This window comes from Nelumbo nucifera, chromosome 1 (genome assembly GCF_055504915.1).
Source record: "Nelumbo nucifera cultivar China Antique chromosome 1, China Antique-T2T, whole genome shotgun sequence".
Classification (NCBI taxonomy): Eukaryota; Viridiplantae; Streptophyta; class Magnoliopsida; order Proteales; family Nelumbonaceae; genus Nelumbo; species Nelumbo nucifera.
In genome coordinates, this window is record NC_142649.1 from 24,580,247 (window position 1) to 24,607,182 (window position 26,936).

The 26,936-nt window shown below is 40.0% G+C and overlaps 1 protein-coding gene across 1 annotated transcript; it reads left to right on the forward strand.

Moving 5' to 3' along the window:
- Positions 1 to 16,570: 16,570 nt before the first annotated feature.
- Positions 16,571 to 20,058, forward strand: LOC104590986 (putative terpene synthase 2). Its single transcript, XM_019196609.2, has 7 exons — positions 16,571 to 16,781; positions 16,884 to 17,157; positions 18,112 to 18,484; positions 18,572 to 18,793; positions 18,944 to 19,082; positions 19,180 to 19,428; positions 19,546 to 20,058. The coding sequence occupies exons 1-7, from the start codon at positions 16,641 to 16,643 to the stop codon at positions 19,834 to 19,836; spliced, it is 1,689 nt and encodes a 562-aa protein (XP_019052154.1). The 5' UTR covers positions 16,571 to 16,640; the 3' UTR covers positions 19,837 to 20,058.
- The last annotated feature ends 6,878 nt before the right edge of the window (positions 20,059 to 26,936 follow it).

Here is a 26,936-nt window from a genome sequence, read left to right on the forward strand (position 1 = left end):
ACGAGTCTCATTAAATGTCCAGTTTAAGGGTATTACACAAAAACATACCACGATGACATGAATCAATTATGTGCTTTATTCATTCACAATAAATGTCAAAAAGGTACATCAATCTGAATGGAGCTAAATGGCATTTCTATCTAACAACTCCCACTTGCACTTAGGTCCAATTGGGTATAAGACAGAGTCCCATACTTTCCATGTGTTTTGACGGGTTTGTCAAAGCCCTCAAAATTATTACTAGTCCCACAATAAAATATTTGCAGTAAAAGTGGTTCTAGGTCGAATTCCACAGGGAGCAAATCAGTAATCTCTTAGCCAAATGGATAATATAACTGAGTGGGAAAATAAAATAATTAAAATTAAAAGAACAAAAAAGCAATAGCAAACTCAACAATAAAAAAGAAATCAGTCTTACCGAATTCTGGTTCAAGTGTTCGGGTTGAATCTATTAGCCATCGATCCTAGGTAAAATCAGCAGTCTTGCAATTCAAGCATTTAACCTTAGATTTATTAGGATAGCCATAATAAACCTTGTATTTTCCTAATTCAGTTGACCAAACCCAGCATTCGATCAACACTTATCACCACTCAACTGGGTACGATAGCGTTCGATATTAACCGGTGATAGCATTAAGATTTGTGAAAATAGTTAAACCAAAACAACAATAATTGAGATAGCTACAATTATTGAATCTTGTTCCATCGATTCCTTTAGGTTGAACCATGTTAAAACATTGGTCAAAGGCTGTCACGAACAATTGACCCAAAAAGATATCAACCTAATTGCTACTTGTACCACTATTCGTGACAATTACGGATCATCGAAATCATGGATAGCAGTAGGAAAATCAACATTAATTCAGTTTGTCAGACTAATTAACATCAACATCCAATAAAAAAATATGCTCAAGAATCAATGAATACTTGAATTAAAAAGCAAGAAAATAAATTAACTACAGAACCTCACAATGATACAATCGAACCTCCCCCCTTGAACCAGAAAAAGAAGCTTAGCTGCTCATGATATGCGCAATCTCCATGCATTGCTTCTCCATGGCCGAATTGATCTTCTTGAATTGCTTGATGCTTGATTGTTGGATCTGAGAGTGATGCTAGAGCTGGTTCACCCCTCTCTTTATATAGCCAAAGGAGAGGGCTGTTTTCCAACTCTTTCTAGGAGATCATCTTATCTTTAGGGAGTCTTGATCTTCTTTGAACTAATCCTATCCTATCTCTTATCTAATGCTCTAATCTCAATCTTCTTATCTCTCTAGGATTACATTCAAGACTTTAGATCTGATAAAACTCTCTCCTTGGAGATTACATTCAAAATTCGGACTCTTAACTCTTGAATTCGAGTTGGGCTGCTTCAAGGTACTTCTGCGTGTTGGGCTTAAGTTGTAAAATGGGCCTGGCTGCGAACTTGCTCCAACTTTGGGCTCATTTTCATACTCGAGGCGGGCCGAATCTATCAAAACCCGAAACATAAAAGTTGTGGGCCTTTCTTTCATCTTTCTAATGCTTCTTGAATTGTCCAATTCGGTGTCTAGAATTGAGAGTTAGGCCCAGATTACTAACTATCGCCGAAATTGTGCAAAATCACCCAATTTGCCCTGTTTTCTTCCAATTGCCTTCTTTATTGCCCTGGATCGAAAGACAAGAGTAATGAGTCCATTTAAGTGATAAATAAATATAAAAAAGTGAATATTAGAGGATAAAAATAGGGTTCTTTTTGGTCTCATCAAATCCCCCCACACTTAAACTTTGCCCGTCCTCGGGCAAGGCAAAAACTCAAGTAACACAAGAGAGACTAACTATTGATTTTCAATCTTTCTTTTTCTCTACATGAGGCCAGGTTCATTTCATGCATTAGTTCAGACTTGGTAACCTTTCCCTTTTCATCTCTTTCTCTCATTTTTCTTGTCCAAGAGTAATCGCAAATCACCATTTCTCATGGTCCCAAGTTAAATCAATAGTCAAGGAGACAAGCCTTCCAGGGCTGAAACTCCTTGGACTGCACGGGTGCTCATTGCTTTTAACAAACCAATTCAGCCAGATGCAATTACTTTCCTTTGAATCTAAACAAGGTGTGCTTATTGCCATAAGCTTGCTATGTATCACATCTCCACCACTTAGTGTGAATTCTTAGGATCTGAAGGTGAGAATGGGGTTGGAGTTCTAGGGTGAGTGCATTTTATGCTCCATCTCACCCTTGCTTTCTTTTCAAGATGTGAGTGCATTTTATGCTCCACCTCACACTTGCTTTCATTTCTAGATGTGAACGCATTTTATGCTCCATCTCACACTTGTTTTTGTTTCTACATGTGAGTGCATTTTATGCTCCATCTCACATTAGTTACGATTTTATTTTCAAACTCCTTTTTTTTTCACAAGAATCACAGGGTTTCACCGCCTGATCCATGAATTCATTGATTGTGGTCTCTATATGCCTAACATAGCAAGTTCTAGAATAATCAACCCATGTTTGACAGATAATTATGTGAAAATCAATCAAACCCTTATGCATCTTGCCTATTGATCGATTAAAATCATGAGGTACCATATGCAGCCAAGAAAGATTTAGTTAGTCATGCTTGCACCCTATCTTATCTATTCAACCTAAGCACATGATTCCTGATAAGTTGAAATCATTCAAGGATAAGTTTCCAGGAGCAGAAATTTCAAGAAGATAAGGTCAAGAAGTGATGATCGAAACATGTTGGGGTTATTCAAATTTCCATCAGATTTCCCTAATCCCCCCACACTTAAGTTATACATTGTCCCCAATGTATGTGATTATGCATAAAGTAGAGGGATTCGGGGGTACTTCCCTATTCGCCTTGTGAGGTTCCTGCTAAACACAAAAATCAAAACCAAACAAAATAACAAAATTAACTAAACACATTGGGTTGCCTCGCACAAGTGCAATTGTTTTAACGTCGTTATGCTCGACATCCTCCTTTGCTATTTTAACTCTCGTGGTTGCAGCTTCCGGTGTGCTCCCCTTCCATCCATCATGGGCGGATTCAAATCTGGAATAGGAGACTACGTATCCAATTGTGCACTCGATTCTAGCTCCTCATTCATGTCATTTTCAAAAATTTCCTGCACAGTTCGATCAATAGTGTCAACCGAATGGTCTTCATTTGGGTACTTCATAGCTTCAAAAATATTAAATTTAATAGTCTCCCCGCCGATTTCAATGGAGAGGGTACCCTCATCCACATCTATTTTGGACTTGGCCATTTTCATGAATGGCTTGCCTAATAGAAGTGGGGCTGAACTTTCGATCGTGTCCTCCTCCATCTTCAGAATGTAAAAATCAGCTGGGAAAATTAAATCGTTAACCTGCACCATTACATTCTCAACAATCCCTTCTGGGTAGGCGTTAGAACGATCAGCTAATTGGATAACAACTTTAGTTTCCTTTAAAGGACCTAATCTCAAAGCATAGTAAATCAAGTATGGCATGACATTGATGGATGCACCTAAGTCTAGCATGGCATGCTCGATTCGCTTATTGCCAATCACACAGGGTAGGGTGAACATACCTGGATCAGCATGTTTTTCTGGTAAGGTCCTTTTGATTATGGCTGAAATATTCTTTCCAACTCCTACCTTAATGGGGTTCTCATTTGAGTCTTGTACCTCCTCTTGTCCTTTATCGGCCTTCCTTGGTGAGGTAGGTTCTAGCTGTAGTTCCTTCCCACTTCTCAGCACCACTGCACTTACATTTTCCTTGGGGTTGACTATCGTTTGTGATGGTAGTTTCCTAGAGCTCTACGCCTCCAACTTGCTAATGGAAGTGGCAAGTTGGCTGATTTGATTCCCCAAATTCTGAATGACGTACATGAATTCAGGGGTTGGCCTCGCGCTGTGATGGGTGTTGAAAACTGGGGCTGTCGACTGAAAAAATGGGGCTGATATTGTTGCTGTCCTCCTTGGTTCCCGTAGCTTAGATTTGGATGATCTCTCCACCCCAGATTGTAATAATTGGAGTAGGGATCATACTTTCGTTGGGGCTGGCCCGGGAATCCTCCTACGGCATTGACTTGCTGCATCAAACCATCTTGCAATGATGGACACATGTCCGTAGGATGGCCAGGAATCGAACAGATACCACACACCCTGGCAGTTTGTACTTGTCCTGTAGCGAGTTGTCTTACCAAAGCAGTTAGGTCAGAAATCTGATTTTCTAAATTTACATGGCTTACCTCATTAACCCGTCTAATGGTACCGTCTGTCCTTGCACCGAACTGCTGTGAATTTTCGGCCATGTTGGAGATTAACTCCTTGGCCGCTTCGGGTGTCTTGTTCACCAAGGCTCCTCCACTGGCTGCATCGACCATACTTCTATCCATGGGCTGCAGCCCTTCGTAGAAGTATTGGATTAATAGTTGTTCGGGTATTTGGTGATGTGGACAGCTAGCAACAAGTTGTTTAAATCTTTCCCAATATTCGTATAGTGTCTCACCACCAAATTGTCGAACTCCACATATTTCTTTTCTTATATTTGCAGCCCGGGATGGAGGAAAATATTTATCTAAAAGTATCCTATTCATCTCATCCCATGTGCGTATTGAATCGGGAGGAAGAATATACAACCAATCCTTTGCTTTATCTCTTAAAGTAAATGGAAAGGCTATGAGTTTTACCTGGTCCTCGGTCATACCATGGGGTTTCATGCTTGAACAGACGACATGAAATTCCTTTAGATGTTTATGAGGGTCCTCACCTGGGAAACCATGAAACAGAGGCAATAATTGAATCAAACAAGATTTGAGTTCAAAGGCTACCTCAAGAGTGGGGTACGTGATGCATAAGGGTTGTTGGTTCATAATCGGTGCAGTCAACTCCCTCAATGTCCTCTCTCTATCAGCCATTTTTTCTCCTTCTTCGAAGATGGGAGAATCACAAGTGGGCAATTCGCAATCTGAGTTCACCCTTATTGGTGAACGATCATTTCTTTGCTTCGCCTCCTTCCTTAAACGACGGGTGGTCCTCTCAATTTCGGGGTTGTACTGAAGTTCACCTCGTTGAGAAGCACAAGTCATAAACCAAAAGTGGTTAACAAAGAGAAGGTAATAGCTAAGAAATTAAAGTTGCTCCCCGGCAATGGCGCCAAAATTTTGATGGGTTTGTCGAAGCCCTCAAAATTAATACTAGTCCCACAATAAAATCATTGCAGTAAAAGTGCTAATAGGTCGAAGCCCACAGGGAGCAAATCAGTAATCTCTTAGCCAAATGGATAATATAACTGAGTGGGAAAATAAAATAATTAAAATTTAAAGAACAAGAAAGCAATAGCAAACTCAACAATCAAAAAGAAATCAGTCTTACCAAATTCTGGTTCAAAGGTTCGGGTTGAATCAATTGGCCATCGATCCTAGGTAAAATTCTGTAGTCTTGCAATTCAAGCATTTAACCTTAGATTTATTAGGATAGCCATAATAAACCTTGTATTTTCCTAATTCAGTTGACCAAACCCAGCATTCGATCAACACTTATCACCACTCAACTGGGTACGATAGCGTCCTATATTAACCGGTGATAGCATTAAGATTTGTGAAAACAGTTAAACCAAAACAACAATAATTGAGATAGCTACAATTATTGAATCTTGTTCTTTCGATTCCCTTAGGTTGAACCATGTTAAAACATTGGTCAAAGGCTGTCACGAACAATTGACCCAAAAAGATATCAACCTAATTGCTACTTGTACCATTATTCGTGACAATTACGGATCACCGAAATCATGGATAGCAGTAGGAAAATCAACATTATTTCAGTTTGTCATATAATTAACATTAACATCCAATAAAAAATATGCTCAAGAATCAATAAATACTTGAATTAAAATAAAGTAAGAAAATAAATTAACTACAGAACCTCACAATGACACAATCGAACCTCCCCCTTTGAACCAAAAAAAGAAGCTTAGCTGCTCATGATCTGCGCAATCTCCATGCTTTGCTTCTCTATGGCCGAACTGATCTTCTTGAATTGCTTGATGCTTGATTGCTGGATGATTGAGTGATTCTAGAGCTGGTTCGCCTCCCTCTTTATATAGCCAAAGGAGAGGGCTGTTTTCCATCTCCTTCTAGGAGATCATCTTATCTTTAGGGAGTCTTGATCTTCTTTGAACTAATCCTATCATATCTCTTCTCTAATGCTCTAATCTCAATCTTCTTATCTCTCTAGGATTACATTCAAGAATTTAGGTCTGATAAAACTCTCTCCTTGGAGATTACATTCGAAATTCGGACTCTTAACTCTTGAATTCGAGTTGGGCTGCTTTAAAACTTGGGCTGCTTCAAAGTACTTCTGCGAGTTGGGCTTAAGTTGTGAAATGGCCCTAGCTACGAACTTGCTCCGACTTCGGGCTCATTTTCGTACTCGATGTGGGCCGAATATGTCAAAACCCAAAACATAAAAGTTGTGGGCCTTCCTTTCCTCTTTCTAATGCTTCTTTAATTGTCCAAGTCGGTGTCCAAAATTGAGAGTTAAGCCCAGATTACTGACTGTCGCTGAAACTATGCAAAATCACCCGATTTGCCCTATTTTCTTCCAATTGCCTTCTTTATTGCCCTGGATCGAAATACAAGAGTAATGAGTCCATTTAAGTGCTAAATAAATATAAAAGTGTGAATATTAGAGGATAAAAATAGGGTTTTTTTGGTCTCATCACATATGCCACAAATCATAGTCATTTTTAGTTGCCATGCAGCCAATTGACGAACCAAAGCAGTTAGATCAGAAATTTAACTTTCCAAATTAGAATAGCTTACATCATTAACACATCTGATAGCTTCATCTGTTCTTGCTCCAAATTGTTGAGAGTTCTCAGCCATGTTGGAGATCAATTTCCAAGCTGCCTCAGGTGTTTTGTCTTCTCAATTTCAGGAATATATTCTACTTTACCTTTTTGAGAAGAATGAGTCATTAAACAAAAGAGGTTAGCACAAATTGAAGGCACGAAGCTAAGAAATTAAAATAGCTCCCCGACAACGGTGCCAAAATTTTGACGGGTTGTCGAAGTCCTCAAAATTAATTCTAGTCCCACCTTACCATAAACTTGTAGTAACAGTAGTACCAGGTCGAATCCCATAGGGAGCCAGTAATTAATTTCTTAGTCGAATGCGCAATATAAAGAGTGGGCAATTTGAATAATTTAAAATTCTAAAATAACAAAAGAGCAATTAACATGTAACAAGGAAAATTCAGTCTTACCGAATTCTGATCCAAGGGTTCGGATTGAGCCAATTGGTTATTGATCATACATAAACTTCAGCAGTCTTGCAATTCAAGTATTTAATTCATTTGTCAGACTAATTAACATTAACATCCATAAGAACATGCACAAGAATCAACGAATACTTGAATTAAAAGCAATAATTTAAATTAAACACAGAACTTCACGATGACACAATTGAATCGAAAATCCCCCTTGAATCAGAAAAGAAAAGCTTAGCCGCTCATGATTGTTGACTCCCTCTTGCTCTACTTCCCAGATGGATGGACTGATCTTCTGAATTGATTGAGTACTTCAGTGACTGAGTGATTGATTGATTGATGCCTAAAGCTGGTCCACCCCCCCTTTATATAGCTTTAGGAGGAGGGGCTCTCTCCAACTCCTCTTAGGAGATTATCCTCAAAAATAGAAAGTCCTAATCAGTTTTGATCTAATCCTATCCTATCTCTTATATCGTAATCTCTCTTATCTAGTAATCTCAATCCTCTTATCCTTCTAGAATTACATTTGAAATTTAAATCTATGGGACTCTTTATTCTTGAATTTGAGTTGGGCTTTTTCAATAAATTGGGCTGCTACAAGGCTCTTCTGCGAATTGGGCTTTCAGCTGTGGGCTGGGCTTCTCTACGAATTTGCTCTGACTTCGGGCCCAATGTTGATCTCATTGCAGACCGAATCTGTCAAAGCCCAGAACAAGAAAGTTATGGATTTTTCCCTTATCTTTCTAGTAAATCTTGAATCATCCTAATCAGAGTCTGGGTTTGAGAGTTATGCCCAGATTACTGAACAGTGCCGAAACTGTGCAAAATCGTCCGATTAGCCTTGTTTTCCTCCAGTCGCCTTCTTGTTTGCCCTGAATCGAAATACAAGAGTAATGAGTCCAATTAAGTGCTAATTTAATGTAAAAGAATAAATATTTGGGGATAAAAATATGATATTTTTTATTCCTATCAGCCCTATAATGGTTTCTTACACTTAACCTCTCGGCCCATAATGATCATAACCCTACCCGATAGGAAAGGACCTCTCCCCTTGTTGTAAGGTACAATATCACACTCTTTGCTCAAATGGATCATGGAATTAAAACATTTTGCAAACATTTTTCATAAAACATTAATATATATATATATATATCATAAATATATTTTGTAAAATCTGATTACAAACATAGTTGAAATTCATTGCTAGAAGTTTAAGTTTTCATTAGAGAGTAAAGCCTATCATTCAATTTGTCCAACAAAGGGGTCGATCCTATCACTATGATCACCCACACAACTGAACTCTCAAGCTACCCCAACATACCCAGGTTTTGACCCTTGATGGATCTCATTGACTGGCATATCAAAGAAAAAACACAATCCAACACCTAGTATAGTACCATAATCAAATCCACAGTTATGTGTAACTTTTTAGCTTTGCCCATCAATCTCCAAGGTCTAGGGCATGACTGGAAAATGGTTCAGGTTCAGTGTTTCATCCATACACACAGTGCATATGGTTCAGAATTAACCCTAGCAACTAAGACAAGCTGCCCAAACTTGTTTTCAACACATCAGTGTTAGCCTTGGCAGGATAAACTCCCATATTCTATCCAACAACTGAGAACATTCTAAACTAATACGGGTCTCATAAGTGTACAATTGAAGTGGTAATGCAATAAACTTACCAATATTAACATGAAACAACAATGCACTTTATTCATTTACAAATAAATGTTTATGTACATCATTCTGATTGGAGCTAAGGGCACACATTGTCTAACATTCTTAATAATTGCTTTGATTGGAAATTGGACGTGAAGAATTCTCGTATTAGGATCCTATTGTAGCTTGGGGAGAGGGGTTCGTAACACCTTTCCTCTCCCAATCCCTAGAATTTGAAATCTCTCATTTAAGTGTCTTTTCTTGTAGATAACGGAGTCACTATTATGAAGATAATTTATTTTTTTCAAAGCTGAAAACGATAGTCCATTTCCTTTAAAAAAGGGTGGTAACTACTTTTGTTGGAGCCAACCATGATCTTTCCGGAACTCACATTAATAATGTTTGTATTTTGTTTTTTTTTCTGTACAAATTAGCCTTAATAGTAATTGCATGGGTATTTTTGACATTTTCATGCCTCTTGTTAGAGGATTCTAATAGAGGGGGTCTACTTGCAACTATGTTAGAAAGTTCAGTGGAAGTGATTGAAATTGTCAAACATTAGGGGAGGTTTCAGCAATGATCAAAATCTTCGAGGTTCCTAATTTATCTAAAAAATAACCGCCGTGTACAACCTTCTAAACCAAAATCTTTTCTCTTCTGAAGAAAATGTTATTCAGGAAAATACGGCCATTATGACATCAAAAAGGAATCTTATACATTTGATGCTAGAAAATAAAACTCCATTGACAATCTTTTAAACCAACCTTTTCCTATAAAGAAAAATGCTATTTAAATATGATTAGACCAGTTCCCCCACTTGAGCTTGGATAGAGGACACCCTCTTTCTTAACCATGTACTTGGCCAATATTATTTCATGATCAAAGTGAAAAATTTATCACAATAATTCTAGCAAGTGATGAATAAATTAACTATTCATCTAATTTCAATTGAAAGGCACCCTTGTAGCTGAGTAATAGTCATCTCAGGTTAATGTCTTTTAAAACATTAGCGGTGATTACTACAGCGAAAGGGACCCTTTTAAGCCAAATTCTTTTCCTTTAAGGAAAAATGCTATTTAGACAATCTAGATCCCAGTCACCCGCATGACCTTTGAAACAGGACTTCCTTTTTCTTTATCAAGAATTCAAGCAAAATACTAACTACTTCGTGTAATTTTCCATTGAAAGGCACCCTTTGTGGTTGGATACCTAATATGAAAGAAAGTTGTTACTCCATGAGTGGTGATTACTACAGCGAAAGGGACCCTTTTAAGCCAAATTCTTTTCCTCTAAAGAAAAATGCTATTTAAACATGATTAGACCAGTCACTCACTTGAGCTTCGATAGAAGACAACCTCTTACTTAACCAAGTACTTGGCCAATATTATTCCACGATCAAAGGGAAAAGTTTATCACAAGAATTCTAGCAAGTGATGAATAAATTAACTATTCATCTAATTTTCAATTGAAAGGCACTCTTGTGGCTGAGTAACAGTCATCTCAGGTTAATGTCTTTTAAAACATGAGCGGTGGTTACTACAGCCAAAGGGACCCTTTTAAGTCAAATTCTTTTCCTTTAAAGAAAAATGTTATTTAGACAATCTAGATCCCAGCCACCCATGTGACCTTTGAAACAGGACTTCCTTTTTCTTTATCAACAATTCAACCAAAATACTAACTACTTCGTGTAATTTTCCATTGAAAGGCACCCTTTGTGGTTGGATACCTAATATAAAAGAAAGTTGTTACTCCATTTGAAACAGAGGCTGCCATTACACAGGATAGCAAAAAGGAAAAAAGGAATCTTGTACTTTTCATGCTATAGAAAAAATAAATCTCCATTCACAGTTAGACCAGTCACCCACTTGGGTGTCGTTTGGTAAGTCCTTTAAGAAAGATTTCTAGTATTCTATATGGCCAAAAGACGTATTAAGCTTTTGGTGTCATGTCTTTAAAGATAAAGGCCATTTGATAAACAGCTTATAAGTTTATTGTGCTTTTTAAAACACGTTTAGAGGCTACTTATCACATGAAAATCTTGAAGGGATGAGATATCTATCATATGGATGGCCGAACCCTACAGGAAGGTTGGGCGAAATTTCAAAAGTTTCTCTCTCCTATTTAGGAATCGCATTCCCTATTTTAAACAACTAAATTTTCAAGGATTATTATTGAAACAAAACCGGACTAGATCTGAAACCAAAAGAAAGTGAAGAATATACCTGATACGAAGTAGTAGTAACTCGCAATGAATGTGTTCATCCCCATCCCCTAACTTATCGGATTGAAAAAGTCGGGTCCGATTTTGAATAATTACCCCTCTTGCTACTGTTCCAAATATACCAAAATTTATGGTGGACTGAACAATAAAAACGGTACGTTATTGTCAACTGAGGGATGACCTCACTCCTACAGCTTGTTTTGTAAGAATCCCTTTACCACCGACATAGGGAGGGGTTGGGCTATCGCTTTACTCAACAGCCCCTACGGAAATAAAAGGAGCCCACAGATATTCAATCTTTCAGCATGGGCCCCAACAATTTTATCACGGGGTATTATTATCTTTGGTTCCCCAACTATTAATTATTGTCAGCCGAGGGATGACCTTCACTTGTCCTTTAGTGGTTTTGTCAGAATCCCTCTACCACCGACATTTAGAGGGGTTGGGCTGTCGCATTACTCAACAGTTGTTATGGGCCCGGGCGTAAGATCTCATCATGGTTGGTTCATCGGAAGAGATTCCTGCTTTCCCTTACGTACAGATCCTATTGTGGCAACTGAGTGGGTGATTTGTACAAAAGATCACCCGAACTCTCCTTATACTTTTTTTGGTCGAAAAACTGAATGACTTTATTTCAACTCATAGCTCCTTAAATAGAAGATTACAAAAGGGGATTCCTTATTGGATTTGGCTAGGCTAGGGTAATCCATATCAAACTCAAACTCCTACTTCTAAATAAATTACCTACTTCTAATGGTAACACAACTCCTATTTCTAGTGGCAAATAGAACTCTTACTAAGAAGATAAGATAAGATAAGGATAAGGGATGAGGGATAATGCAGTTGGCGGTGAGTTGGCGAGCAGAGCTGTTGTGGCAAGATAAGTGTGGACCCACCCTGCGGAGCTGTCATGTGGGCCCCTCTCTAGTGCTGTTGCCAGATGGTGTGTGCGTCTCCTAAGTGCTACTGCTAGGTGGTGTGTGCTGTTGTGCGTGCTGCTGCCTATGATTGCGTGCGTCCATAACATCACACCCCTCCTAGACAATGAGCTTGTCCTCAAGCTCGAGATCTGGGTAGGCATTGTGAAGATCGGTCCAGGGAATCCAGGTGGCCTCAGCTGATGGTAGTTCGTCCCGTCCCACTAGTACCTCGAAGGTACCCTGATTGATGCGTGACCGGACAAGAGCTCAAGGTTGGAGGATGGGTCTGCCGTCCTTTAGAGGGGGTAGGGAAGGCACTTGATTAGGGGGAGTCCCTATAAAAGTCTTCAGTAGGGACACATGGAAGGTGTCATGGATTCTGCTGTACTCCGGTAGCTCGAGTTGATAGGCAACTTTCCCTATCTACCATAGAACCTTGAAGGGCCCGTAGAATTTGGGGGCTAGCTTAGAAGGGACTCGACGCCTGAGGGAGAGCTGCCGGTAGGGTTGGAGCTTCAGCCAAACGAACTGTCCCGGCTCGAAGGTGACTTCACGGTGGTGCTGATCGTAGGCGTGATTCATGCGCACCTGTGCCTGCTACAAGCGTAAGGAGACTTCGGCCAAGAGGGCATCGCGATCTTGGAGGCTGCGATCCACTTCTTCTAACCGTGTTGAACCAGGTTCGTAAGATAAAAGACGGGGAGGGTCTCGGCCGTACACCACCCGTTAGGGAGTCATGCCAAGGGAGGAGTGGTAGGACGTGTTGTAACAGTTTTCAGTCCATGGAAGGCACTCCACCCAACGTCTGGGCTGGTCTGCCACAAGGCAGCGGAGGTACATCTCTATTGTTCGGTTCACCACCTCTGTTTGGCCGTCAATCTATGGATGGTAAGCGTAGGAGAAGGCCAGGTTTGTTCCCTGCAGTCAGAAGAGCTCCTTCCAGAAGGCGCTGATAAAGATCGGGTCCATGTCACTTACAATGGATTCGGGTAGTCCATGCAATCGGAAGATGTGGGCGAAGAAGGTGTGGGCGACTGAAACCGCATTGTAGAGGTGAGATAAGGGAAGGAAGTGAGCATACTTGGAGAAGCGGTCCACCAGCACAAATATCACCGATTTCCCTCCAACCTTGGGTAAGCCTTCGATGAAGTCCATGAAAATATCTGCCCAGATCTGAGTGGGGAGTGAGAAAGGTTGGAGAAGGCCTGCTGGGTGCAAGTTTTCCCACTTCTGCTGCTTGCACGTCGAACAGCTCTAGATGAAGTCCCGTACAGAAGCCTTCATACCCTGCTAGTGGAAATCCGCATGGATGCGGTGCAGTGTTTTCTGGATACCCTCATGCGTGGCGTTGTGTATGCTGGAGATAACGGAGGGAATTAAGGGGTAGTCGGTCGGGAGATAAATTCGTCCCTTGTATAGTGCCAAACTGTCGTGCACGGACCAATTTTGGTTGGTCGTTCCAGCTTGTATTCTCTTGATCAGATCGTTCCATTCGGGTGATTGTGGCAGTTCATTCCGAATGTCTTCCAGCAGGGAGGCTCGGGGCTGTGAGATTGCATGGAGGAGCATATCTTCTTCTTGGCGGGACAAGGCATCTGCGGCACGGTTCAAGGCCCCTGCCTTGTAGTCTACCCAGAAGTCGTACCCAAGAAGTTTGCTGACCCAATGCTGCTGCAGCGAGGTGGTGAGTCATTGTTCCAGTACATACTTGAGGCTATAGTGGTCCATCTTGACTATGAAGGTTCTCCCCCACAAGTACGGCCTATAGTGTTGCACTACCTTAGCTAGTCCAATAAGTTCACGTTCGTAGGCGGGCAACTTAAGGTGGCGGTTGGCCAACTTGCAACTGAAGAAAGCGATTGGATGCCCTTGCTACTGTAGTATGGCACCTTTGCCGGTGCCGGATGCATCACACTCCACTGTGAACTCAAGGTCAAAGTTTGGCAATTGTAGAACCGATGTGAAGGAGAGGGCTTCTCTTAATTTTACAAAGGCTGCATTAGCTGTATCGTCCCAGAGGAAGGCATTTTTCTTGAGCAGATTTGTTAGTGGGGCCGCCAGTAGTCCATAATTGTGAACGAACTTGCGGTAGTAGCCTGTCAGCCCTAGGAAACCACGGAGAGACTTGGTGGATTACGGTCTGGGCCATTCCTTAATGGCCTGAATCTTGGAGTCATCCACAGTGACCCCTTGACCGCTGATCACATGTCCTAAGTAAAGGACCCTGCGTTCTCCAAAAGAGCATTTTGATCGCTTGAGGAAGAGTTGATGTTGTTGCAGGAGTTCAAGAATGACCCGCAGATGCTGCACGTGCTCTACCCACGATTTGCTATAGACTAGGATGTCGTCGAAGAATACCAAGACAAATTTGTGGAGATGGGAGTGAAACACCTCGTTCATTAGGGCCTGGAACGTAGGATCCATCTAATGGACGCCATAAAGGTTGTGGAATGGGTGGGGCGAATTTCAAAAATTTCCTACCTTCTCCCAACTGGGAATCATATTCCCTAGATTTAGAATACAATATTCAAGGATCCTACTTGAACCATAATGAAACCAGATCTGTACCAAAAGATAAAAGGGACGAATATACCTGATCTGGAGAAGCAGTATCTCCCAAAGTTGGTGTTCACGCCCAAAGAATGCACCAAGATCCGTTCTTGCTGAAGATGACACAGCTGTGGATGGAACAGAACCAGCAGGGTGCGTCCTACACACTGGATCCTTCGCAAGAACCCTCTGGAAACACTAAACACTGAGTCTTTTTTAGTCTTTCTTGCAAGACTGATGTCAAGAACATATTTCTTGACTTCCTATTTCTGCAAAGATCGAATCTTGCAAAGGCAGATGGCGGCGGCAGGAGGAGAACTCCAAGGGCGAAAAGGCTGAACTGCTTTTTCTTTTTCTTTGGAGTATGAATGAGATCCAATCTCAATTCGCAGGGGTGAGTTCTTTTTCACCAAAAAACTGGTCCGAATTCTGATGTATTTCCCCTTGTTTTTCTCCTCTTTTCTTCTTGATTAAGAAACCTCCTAATTAGGAGTTATCCCAATCCAAATCTGTATTTAGATAGGGGATTATCTTAATCCTATCTGCAGATTAAGTTAGTTTACTCCTGATCTTATCAGAAGGTTACCAGATTCAAATCCAATTTGAATTTGGTCTCCAGGAGTGGATAAGGTTAAAGGCCCAATCCTTTTACTAACATTAATCTCAGATTCGCCCCATAGATGGGTGATCATATCAGCCCAGCTCGAAATGGGCTTTTGGCCCATTAGATGTTCAGTGTTTAACTAGTTTCCAACCTGCTGCCCAGTTGGGCTTCTTTGTATGGCGTGGGACCCAAGCATTGATCTACACACCAGCCACATGGGTTCGGCCCAGCCTTTAATACAAGGCCCAGCCGAATTCACTAAAAGACTCAGCAAACCCCTGAGCCCATCATATGGACCCTATGGGCCCAACACTTACACTAAGTGGTCCCTGGGCCAAGCCATCTTATAAAAACCCAGGGACTGTGGGCAAGTGCAAGATTAGCCCATCAGGTACTATCCTAAATGGTCTTACACTTAACCTCTCAGCCCTTAATGATCAAGCACTGCCCGACAAGAGAGGACCTCTCCCTCGGCTGCAAGGAACAGTGCCGCACTCTCCACTCACATGGATCCCGGGAATTAAAACCATTTGCAAACAATTTGAAACTGTACATATATATAAATATATTAATTTTGCAAAACAAAGTTCCAACGATTGAAATCAACTGCCGGTAGTTTGGTTTCCATCAGGGAGAGTGCATTCCCGATCATTACCCTTTGTCCGACAAAGGGGCTGATCCTATCACTATGATCACCCACTTAGATGAATTCTCAGACTGTCCCAACATACCCAGATTTTGATCTCCATCTAAGGATCTCACTGATTGGCATATCAAAGACAGCCCGATCCGACACCTAGTAAAATGTCATAATCGAGTCTAGGGGTCAGGTGTAACTTTCCAGTTTTGCCCATCTGTCTCCAAGGTCCAGGGCAACACTGGAAATCTGGTCCGGTTCAAGGATTCAAGCAATCCCACACTGCATGTGCCTCGGGTCTTACCCTGGTGGCTGAGACAGGCCATCCCAACACTTGGTGGCACACCAGTGTTAGCCTTGGCAGGATAAATCTCCTCAGATTTATCCAACGGCTATGAATATTTAAAACTAACACGAGTCTCTATAAGTGTCCAGTTTTAGGGTCTTACACAGAATTAAACCAAAGAACATGAATCAAACATGTACTTTATTTATTTCCACTAAATAACAAAAGTACATCAAATCAGATTGAAGCTAAGGGCATACAAAAACTGTTTAACAGACTTCTATCTTCAGTTGATTTTCTTTGGAATGACAAAATTATTTTTGAATTTGTTCTCTATTTCATGTTTTATGGCGTCATTATCTAGCGGGGCAAGCTGACTTCATTTTTTGAAGTACTTATCTTTTTTACTTTTATTGGCCAACAAACATTTCCAATGGTCTATAAATACCTTCATAACTCCGAGTAAATCATACCCTCCTCGCTAGCAAGCATTGATTTCAAGCCCTATCACCTTTGTCATCAATATGCATACTCAAGATTCATCCAGCCATCCCACTCTCCATTCTTCTTCTGAAATTAAAAAAACAGAAGTCATTCGACACACAGCCAATTTTAGCCCTAGCATTTGGGGAGATTACTTCCTTGCATACACTTGTGATAACAAGGTTATTGTATATCTCTCTCTTTTTTTTTATATATATATATAATTTTTGGGCCACATAATTTTAATTCATATTGTTTCTGACATGAGAGAGTTGTTTTTATAGGAACCTGATACTTATGATAAACAAGTTGAAGAGCTAAAAGAAGAAGTGAAGAGATTGCTAACGAATTCTGCCAATAGACCGTTGGAAATATTGAATTTGATTGACACACTCCAACGACTTGGTTTGTCATATCACTTTGAGGGAGAGAGAAACCAAATGCTAGAACAAATTTTTGAAGCCCACATTAGCTATTTCAATGATATGGGTGATGATCTCCATGCAGTTGCTCTTCTTTTTCGATTGCTTAGACAACATGGCTACAATATACCCTGTGGTAAGGAAAAAAAAACTAATCATATTATTTTACTCCCTGTTTAAAGGGTTTTGGTAATGAGTCTATTCAGGTTAGTTGGATTATCCTATATGATGCCATTAAATTAGGGTGGTTTGGTTTGTAGTCGGAATTGGAATCGGAATCAGAATCGAAATCTTCTAGAATTAGAATCAGAGTAGTCCATTCCCATAGTCTGTTTGGGAATTAAAATCAGTAGGAATGGAATTTCGTTTTCAAGGAAGGACAGGGAATGACCATTCCTTCAAATAGGAGAATTCTATTCCAAAAAGAATGGGAATAGGATTCCAATTCTGCCCAACCAAACAGTTGGAATTGGACTGATTCCAGACCCCTATTCCTACAAACCAAATGGACCCTTAGATTCCCATGCCATAAACATTATGTGGATGAAGATACCAGCTTGAATGTTGGCTTGACATGTTTCAACAGTCCTGAGCTTATATATTGCACATTTTCTTCTATTTCACATTGCACTGCCTTTCCCCACTTGTTCCCTTGACATGATAGGACATGTTTGGAATAGATTCTAGTTAAATTGGGTTAAGCCCCACACCCATATAACAATCAATAATGGTGGTCCCTTAGGCTGTGCTTAGTTTGAAGGAAAAGGTAGGGAAACCTTTAGTCTATGCTTGGTTTGGAGGAAAAATTAGAGAAAGGAAGGGAAAGGTAAGGAAACCCTTACAAACTTTGTATAAATTTCCTTACCTTTCCCTTCTTTTCCCTACTTTTTCCTTCAAACCAAATACAGCCTTACAAATCTTGTATAGGTTTCCCTACATTTCCCCTTCCTTTCCCTACCTTTTCTTCAAACCAAACATACCATGCAAAAGTGTCCATGGAAAGGAAAATATAAACTATTTTGGTTGACCACTCAATTTCACTATATTTTTACCAATCAAACACTCATTTCCTGTTTTATTTGGCAAGTAGATGTGTTTAATAAATTCAAAGATGAACGCGGAAATTTTAAAGAAATCTTAACTAGAGACATACGGGGCATGCTAAGCTTGTATGAAGCTGCACATCTTGGGATACGTGGAGAAGATATTCTAGATGATGTCCTTTCCTTTACCACAACTCACCTTAACACCTTCGTTTCCAATGCAAGTTCCTCACTTGTAAAACAAATGATGCATGCCCTAGAGCAGCCCCTCCACAAGGGCACGGTTAAGTTAGAGGCTAGACGTTTCATCTCTTTCTACGAAGAAGATGAAACACGAAAAGAAGTGATATTAAAGCTTGCAAAGCTAGATTTCAACCAAGTGCAGTTATTACATCGCAAGGAGTTAAGCGAACTCTCAAGGTAATTTTCTTTTTGGCCATCTTTGTTGTGCTGTCTCTGAAATTGCGGATGACATAAATCATGTTTCTCTCAATATTTCACTTACAGGTGGTGGAAGGATATGGACTTTAAAACAAAGACACCTTATGCAAGAGATAGAGTGGTGGAGTTGTATCATATGTGGATTGTAGGAATTTATCCTGAACCACAATACTCTGTTGGGAGAATCATCCTAGCCAAAGTTATAGGATTGGTTTCAATTATAGATGATACTTATGACGCTTATGGTCATTTTAATGAACTGAAACTCTTTACAGATGCAGTTGAAAGGTTTGTAAACCAACCCATGTCATCGTTTGTCACAGTTTGAGATCTTGTTTAATGAAATTTCAACAGTGGGATTTGCATTAATTTTAATTATTAATTACTTAGACTTCAGCTTTGTCTCTTATAATCAGATTAAATGGTTCATATATGTAGGTGGGATGCTAGTGAAACAGGTAAGCTACCAGAATACATGAAAGTGATATATCTTGCACTCTTAGATGTTTACAATGAAATTGAACAAAACATGAAAAAGGAAGGAAGATCTTATTGTGTCTCTTATCCAAAAGAAGTAGTAAGTTACGCATGCTTCCATGTCTAGTTTATTTTATCAATCTTGAGATCTTGAGCTAGCTACACTCTAGTTTTAATTTCTATACCTATTCACCTAGATGAAAACTTTGGTTCGAGCCTACTTCTCTGAAGCCAAATGGTTATCTCAAGGGTGCATTCCTACAGTTGAGGAATACTTGGACATTTCTACCATCAGCTGTGGTTACCCTATGTTAACACTTACATCTTTCGTCTTCATGGGAGAAGTCGCAACAAAGGAAGCCTTTGATTTCGTATCAAGCACACCTAAGATTGTTAAGAATTCATCTTTAATATGCCGTCTGATGGATGATATCATGTCTAATGAGGTTTGAATCATATCATGGAAACATTTTTTTTAGCTGCTGTTGCTGATGAAAATGACATTTATAGTATCCATTTGTTGCTTAACTGAATTAACTTGTGATTCTCTTTCATTTTTGAAGTTTGAGCAAAAGAGAGAGCATGTGTGTTCTGCTATTGAATGCTATATGAAGCAGTATGGTACCTCGAGGCAAGAAGCAATTGATGAGTTACGTAAAGTTGCCACAAATGCATGGAAGGAAATGAATGAGGAATTGCTCCAACCTGCCTTACCACTGCCTCTCCTATTACGACCTATAAACCTTGCCCGAGTGATGGATACTTACTACAAGCATGGAAGCAGCTACACCCATCCAGGGAAACAGATGAAAGATGACATTGTATCTTTGTTCATCTCTCCAATTCCAATTTGAGCTCATGTTTGGCATGGGTTAGTTAAATTATGAGTAGCAACACTTTCTTTCTACAATATGATGGGAAAAATAATGTTGTATAAGAATAAGTTTGAAATAAATCGATAGAATAATTGATCTGGGTTTTAAGGTTGGTTATTTGGACTAGCTATTTTCTGATTCCAAGCTAAGACAGTGTATGTGCTTAGCGTCCAATATTATTGAATAAAATTATTTTATGTATGTGTCATTGGGTGTATTTCTAAGTTTTAGCCTATATCTATTGTTAGACAGTGTATGCCCTTAGCTCCAATCAGCATGATATACATTATGACATTTATTGCAAATGAATAAATTACATATTTGATTCATTTTATTCTGGTGTGTTTGATAGCTATGATTATAACCCTAGCAAGTGCATTAGTTATCAAGTAGTATAAAAATATCGTTCCCATGAGGATTTAACAAAATAAGTATTAGAACTACAGCCTTCCCTAATTATTTGGACAATCGAATTTCAGATTTAAGAGTAAAAACTAATGAAAAGCAGAAAAAAAAAAAACAAGAACAGAAGTAACCAATGCTGAAGTATGTAACGATTGATTGAATTCGCTATGGCTTTCGGTCCACCTAACCATTCCAATGAATATTAATAGATGAGATTATCCAAGATAATTTGTCATTCCCATAAGCTGAAGTCTTTCCAGTTTTATTTAATATTCCCTCTCGAGATATACTAAAACTACTTCTATCAGGTAACCCCTCGATCTCTTGACTAGAGTTCTCAAGATAGAAGCTAATTAAGTCCAAGGAAAAACTATTATATTCAGATGAATCATGTGTATATACCCCTATATACCATTCAATTCACACCATGAATTATATGGTCAGCTATGTGAATTCCTCTCTCGATTCATTCACATACGCCTGATCAATTAAGAGATGGTCACTCCTAATAGCATTAAGCAAGATAAATCATAGACTATATGGAAATCACGATCTTGAATAAATCAGAATAAAAATATATTCATTGATATGATTAGGTTTTTCATAACCCTAACTACAGATAAATTATTTCATACTAGCATAAATAAAACAAACAAGAGGAAAAAAAAAAAACTCATGGTTTCGCCCTTGGAGTTGAGATCTCCTCTTCTCCTTGCCACCACCTCCTTCTTGCAGACTTCTTGCTTGATAGCTGGATTGCTCCTCTGCTTCTTGATGCCTCTCTAGTCCGCCCCCCATCCCTTTATATAGCTTAAAGGGGAGGGGGTGGTCTCCAACTCCTTGAGTTTATCTCTCAAAAATAGAAAGTCCTAGTCTAATCCTACTCTTATCTCTTTATCTAATCAACTCAATCTCTTTATCTTTATGGGATTACATCATAAATTTAGACCTGATAAGACTCTTCTCAGTTTCTTGTTCTTGGATTCGTATTAGACCTCCTCTGCGAATTGGGCTGCTGTAAGGCTTTTCTGCAAGTTAGGCTTAAGCTGCGGATTGGGCCTTCCTACGAATTTGCACCGACTTTGGGCCCGGATTTAACTTCGATGCAGGCCGAATCTGCAAAATCCCAAAACATGAAAGTTGTGCCTTTTTCTCTTATCTATCTAGTGAGTCTTGAATCAGCCCAATCGGAGTTCGGATATGCGAGTTAGGCCCAGATTACTGAACGGTATCGAAACTGTGAAAAATCATCCGATTTGCCTTTCTTTGCTCCTGATGCCTTCTTTCATGCCCTGAACCGAAATACAAGAAATATGAGTCCAATTAAGTACTAATTAAGTATGCAAGACAGAATATTTGGGGATAAAAATGTGATAAATTCTACTCTCATCATAGTTTCTGTGTAATACCCTTAAATTTGACACATATGAGACTCGTGTTATTTTAGAACCTTTACAGTCGTTGGATAGATCTGGAGAGATTTATCCTACCAAGACTGACATTGATGTGCTGCCAAGTTGGTTGGGATAACTTGTCTCAGTTTCCGGGGTGAGACCTAAGGTGCATGCAGTGTGGGTTTTCTTGAAACCTTGAACATGACCAAAATTCCAGTTTTGCTCTGGACTTTAGAGATAGATGGGCAAAACTGAAATGTTACACCTGACCACTAGACTCGATTATGATACTGCACTAGGTGCCGGATTGGGTTGTTTTTCATGTGCCAATCAGTAAAATCCTTAGAGGGGGTCAAAACCTGGGTATGTTGGGATAGTTCGAGAATTCAATTGAGTGGGTGATCATAGTGATAGGATTAGCCCCTTTGTTGGACAAAGTGAATGATCGGGGAATGCACTCTCTTTGGGGGAAACTTAAACTACCGGCAGTTGATTTCAATCATTGAAATTTGTTTTGCAAAATATATTTATATAGAGATATACGTGTATATATATATATATATATAATGGTTTCAAAATATTTGCAAAAGGTTTTAATTCCTAGGATCCATGTGAGTAGAGAGTGCAGCACTGTACCTTGGAGCCGAGGGAGAGGTTCTCTCTCGTCGAGCAGTGTTTGATCATTAAAGGCTGAGAGGTTAAGTGTAAGACCATTGAGGGTTATACCTGATGGGCTAATAGTCCTTGGGCCTTCATAAGATGGATGGATCCAAGTACTGCTAGACAGTGTATGCCCTTAGCTCCAATCAGAATGATGTATATTATGACATTTATTATAAATGAATAAAGTACATATTTGATTCATGTTATTATGGTGTGTTTCTGTGTAATACCCTTAAACTGGACACTTATGAGACTCGTGTTAGTTTAGAATGTTCACAGCCATTGGATAAGTCTGGGGAGATTTATCCTGCTAAGGCTGACACTGATGTGTCGCCAAGTTGGTTGGGGTGGCTTGTCTCAACTACTAGTGTGAGACCCGAGGTGCATGCAGTGTGGGTTTTCTTGAATCCCTGATCCAGACCAGATTTCTAGTATTGTCCAGGACCTTGGAGATTGATGGGAAAAACTGGAAAATTACACCTGTCCCCTAGACTCGATTATGATACTACACTATGTGTCAGATTGGTCTCTTTGATATGCCAATCAATGAGATCCTTAGAAGGGGTCAAAACCTGGGTATGTTGGGACAGTCTAAGAATTCATCTGAGTGGGTGATCATAGTGGCAGGATCAGCCCCTTTGTCAGACAAAGGTAATGATCGGGGATGGACTCTCTCTGATGGAAACCAAGACTGCTGGCAGCCGATTTCAATCGTTGAAATTTTTTTTGCAAAATATATTTATATAAAGATATACATATATATTACGGTTTCAAAATGTTTGCAAAAGGTTTTAATTCTCGGGATCCATGTGAATAGAGAGTGCAACATTGTTCCTTGTAGCCCTAGGTTAAGTGTAAGACCATTGAGGGTAATACTTGATGGGCTAATCTTGCATCTGCCTATAGTCCCTGGGTTTTTATAAGGTGGCTTGGCCCAGGGACTGTTGGACAGTTTTTGTATGCCCTTAGCTTCAATAAGTTTTGATGTACTTTTGATATTTAATGTAAATAAATGAAGTGCAAGTTTGATTCATGTTGTGTGGTATACTTTTGTGTGTAAGACCCTAAATCTGGACACTTAATGAGACTTGTGTTGGTTTTAAATGTTCACAGCCGTTGGATAAGTCTGGGGAGATTTATCTTGCCGAGGCTGACACTGGTGTGCTGCTAACTGTTGGGGTGGCTTGTCTCAGCCGCCAGGGTGAGACCCAAGGCACATGCAGTGTAGGATTACTTGAACCCTTGAACCAGACCTGATTTCCAGTATTGCCCTGGACCTTGGAGATTGATGGGCAAAACTAGAAAGTTACACCTAACCCCTAGACCCGATTATGGTACTACACTAGGTGTTGGATTGGTCTATCTTTGATATGCCAATCAGTGAGATCCTTAGTGGGGGTCAAAACCTGGGTATGTTGGGACAGTCCGAGAATTCATCTGAGTGGGTTATCATAGTGATGGGATCAGCCCCTTTGTCGGACAAAGGTAACGATCGGGGATGCACTCTCTCTGATGGAAACCAAACTGCCGGCAGTTGATTTCAATCGTTGGAATTTTGTTTTGCAAAATTTATATATATTATATATCTTTAAGTATGGTTTCAAAATATTTGCAAATGGTTTTAATTCCCGGGATCCATGTAAGTAGAGAGTGCAACACTGTTCTTTGCAGCCGAGGGAGAGGTCCTCTCTTGTCGGGCAGTGCTTGACCATTATGGGCTGAGAGATTAAGTGTAAGACCATTTGGGATAACACCTGATGGGCTAATCTTGCACCTGCCCACAGTCCCAGGGTTTTTATAAGATGGCTTGGCCCAGGGACCACTTAGTGTAAGTGTTGGGCCCATAGGTTCCATATGATGGGCTCAAGGGGTTCACTGGGCTCTCCAGTGAATTTGGCCAGGCCTTGTAACAAAGGATGGGCCGAACCCATGTGACTGGAGAGTAGATCAATGCTTGGGTCCCACGCCATACAAAGAAGTCCAACTGGGCAGCAATTTGGAAGACATTGGAGCACATAACCTTTTTGGGCCTAAAGCCCATTTCGAACTGGGCTGATTTGATCAGTCATTAACAAGGGGCGGATCTGAGATTTGGATAAGGGCAACTCATGATATGATCAGGAGATCTTTTTTTTAATCATTAAGCAACTGGAGGAAACCCTATTCGATTTTTTACAAGAAATCGAAACCTAGGGGATTTACACAAAACACATCCTGCAATTTTGTGTGATAGGATCTTAGAAACCCTCGAGAAGAAAAAGCAGTTCGCCATCTTCTTCTCTAGTTCCCTCCTGTTGCAGCCGCCACTATCAATTGTAGTTCATTTTCTCTGTCAGAGAAAGATCAAGAAAAGTTCTTGATATCAGTCTTTGTTGAAAGGCTGATTCTGTTTGGTGCTCATTGTCTTCCAAAGGATTCTTGTGAAGGATTCAGTGTGTAGGACGCACTCTGCTAGTTATGTTCCACATTTGCTGTGTCATCTTTAGCAGGAGTAGATCTTGGTGCCTTCTTTGGGCGTGAACACCAACTTTGGGAGATATTATTTCTCTGGATCAGGTATAATTATTCCCTTATCTTTTGGTTCAGATCTGGTTCGGTTCTGATTCAAGTAGGATCCTTGAATCATGATTCTAAAATTAGGGAATGCGATTCTTAGTTGAAAGGTAGGTAGAAAATTTTGAGATTCACCCACCCATTCTTCAACTATTTTGGCGTCCATACGATGGATCCTACCATCCCTTTCAGTGGTATCAGAGCCATAGGTTCGAATCTTGAACCAAGAATTCAGATCTGAACCTGCGCAATTCGGTAGATGCTGTTCTATCCGGGTATTGCGCAATTTGCTGTTTTATTTCAAGAAACTGTTTCTTGTTGAGGGTGATTGATCTGAAATGAATTTTGTTTAAATCTGAAATTGATTTAGAATGGTTCTTGATTTATTTCTTGATTTAATGGGTTGTTCGTACCTGGAGAACGAAGTGCAGATTTGGCACATATTGTCTACGCATTCTCTTTTGTAATTTCTATTCAATTCGGTTTGTAAAATAATTATTTTTTTTTATTTTTCTAGACTGAATGTATAGGATTCAATCAAGGACATAATTAATTAATAGAAATAGGATTTCTATTTTATTTTATTTTCTTGATTGAAGAAGACGACGGTGCTGGAGATTTGTAGATGGAGGTATCGCATTCTGCGTTTTGCAGTTTATGAAACTGCAACCCTAGTGACTAACCTCTGTTTTGCAGGTGGTGCGAACATTCCATGTCTGATTTATGATTGTCTAAAAATCAGAAATATTAATTTCAGATCTTTCCTGAATTAATTCTTGAATTGAAAATCAGTTTCGGACCAGATTGGACCGAATCTAGGGTTTGAAAGGGGACTGTTTTCAGCCCAGTTTTCTCACACTATCAGGCCCAAATCTAATGTTCAATTGCAAGGATTAATTCGGCCCAACCTGTAAAGCCCAGTTTTAAAGAGTTAAAACTACAAAAGCCCACTTATGTGAGAAAAGCTATATGGGCCGAACTGCTAACTGCCATTCAGCCCATACACCTAGATGATATTAACTGTTAATATTGTGTCTTGTTGGGCTGATTGATGGGCTTTACAGCTAGTGATTGATTGGATCAATTCTTCCATATCATGTGATGTGTGGATGTTTGATGTGTTGCGACCATGGGCCATAATCACTTGGCCCATGATGATTCGTTAGTGGCTCTTGCGCACACCATGGCTGAATACATATCATTGCAATGGTGTCCCCTAAGGTCATTGGATGACCCCTCTTTGCTTGGTAGGCCCCACAAACCTAAAAAGGGAAGCGTACGGAAACCCTAGCCGATTTAGGCCCACTAGAAATCTATCATTATGAAAGTCAATGGGAACCACTTTGGTTTGACCTAAAATTAGAACTAGGGCGTAATTTTGTTCCCTCCAGTAATATGAGTGCATGTGATAGGGAGATCCATATGATGAACTCTCTAAAGGCCTTCCATCATTACCACGATGATGGGTCCTTCAGTAATGAGGAAGTGCACCATAAAATTGGGCTATCCATTTGCTGTTGGGTCTATCAGAATGTTTCATAAGATGATAGGGGCGTCATAGAACAATGTGGGAGGGGCTTCACCAGAAAATGGGAACTCTCTCACGGTACCTGAAGGGATGAGAGATCCATCCTATGGACGCCCAAAGATTGCGGAATAAGGGGCGAATTTCAAAAATTTTATCTCTCCCTTCGACTGGGAATCGTATTCCCTATTTAGAAAATCATATTTTCAAGGATCAATCTCGAACCATAAACTGAACCAGATCTGAACCAAAAGGAGTGGGAGAGGATTATACCTGATACAGAGAAATACTATCTCCCAATGGAGGTGTTCACGCCCAAGGAAGGATCCAAAATCTGCTCCCACTGAAGATGGCGCAGTGAAGGATGGAGCAGAATCAGTAATGTTCTTCAAAAGAACTTGATCCTTCGCAAGAATCAACTAGACGGCTTGTGAGTACAGCTCCAATCAATCTTTTCCCAAAAGATTGAAATCAAGATCCAATCTTGATTGCTTCCAAGAACTGGAGATCGAACTGAAGGAATGGCAATGGCAGGAAGG

What these genes read in the sequence shown, in the direction of transcription:
- LOC104590986 (XM_019196609.2), top strand. Translation starts at nt 16,641, where the DNA reads ATGCATACTCAAGATTCATCCAGCCATCCCACTCTCCATTCTTCTTCT. An exon ending in CATACACTTGTGATAACAAG is followed by an intron (nt 16,782 to 16,883) that starts GTTATTGTATAT and finishes TTGTTTTTATAG; the next exon opens with GAACCTGATACTTATGATAA. An exon ending in GAGTTAAGCGAACTCTCAAG is followed by an intron (nt 18,485 to 18,571) that starts GTAATTTTCTTT and finishes TTTCACTTACAG; the next exon opens with GTGGTGGAAGGATATGGACT.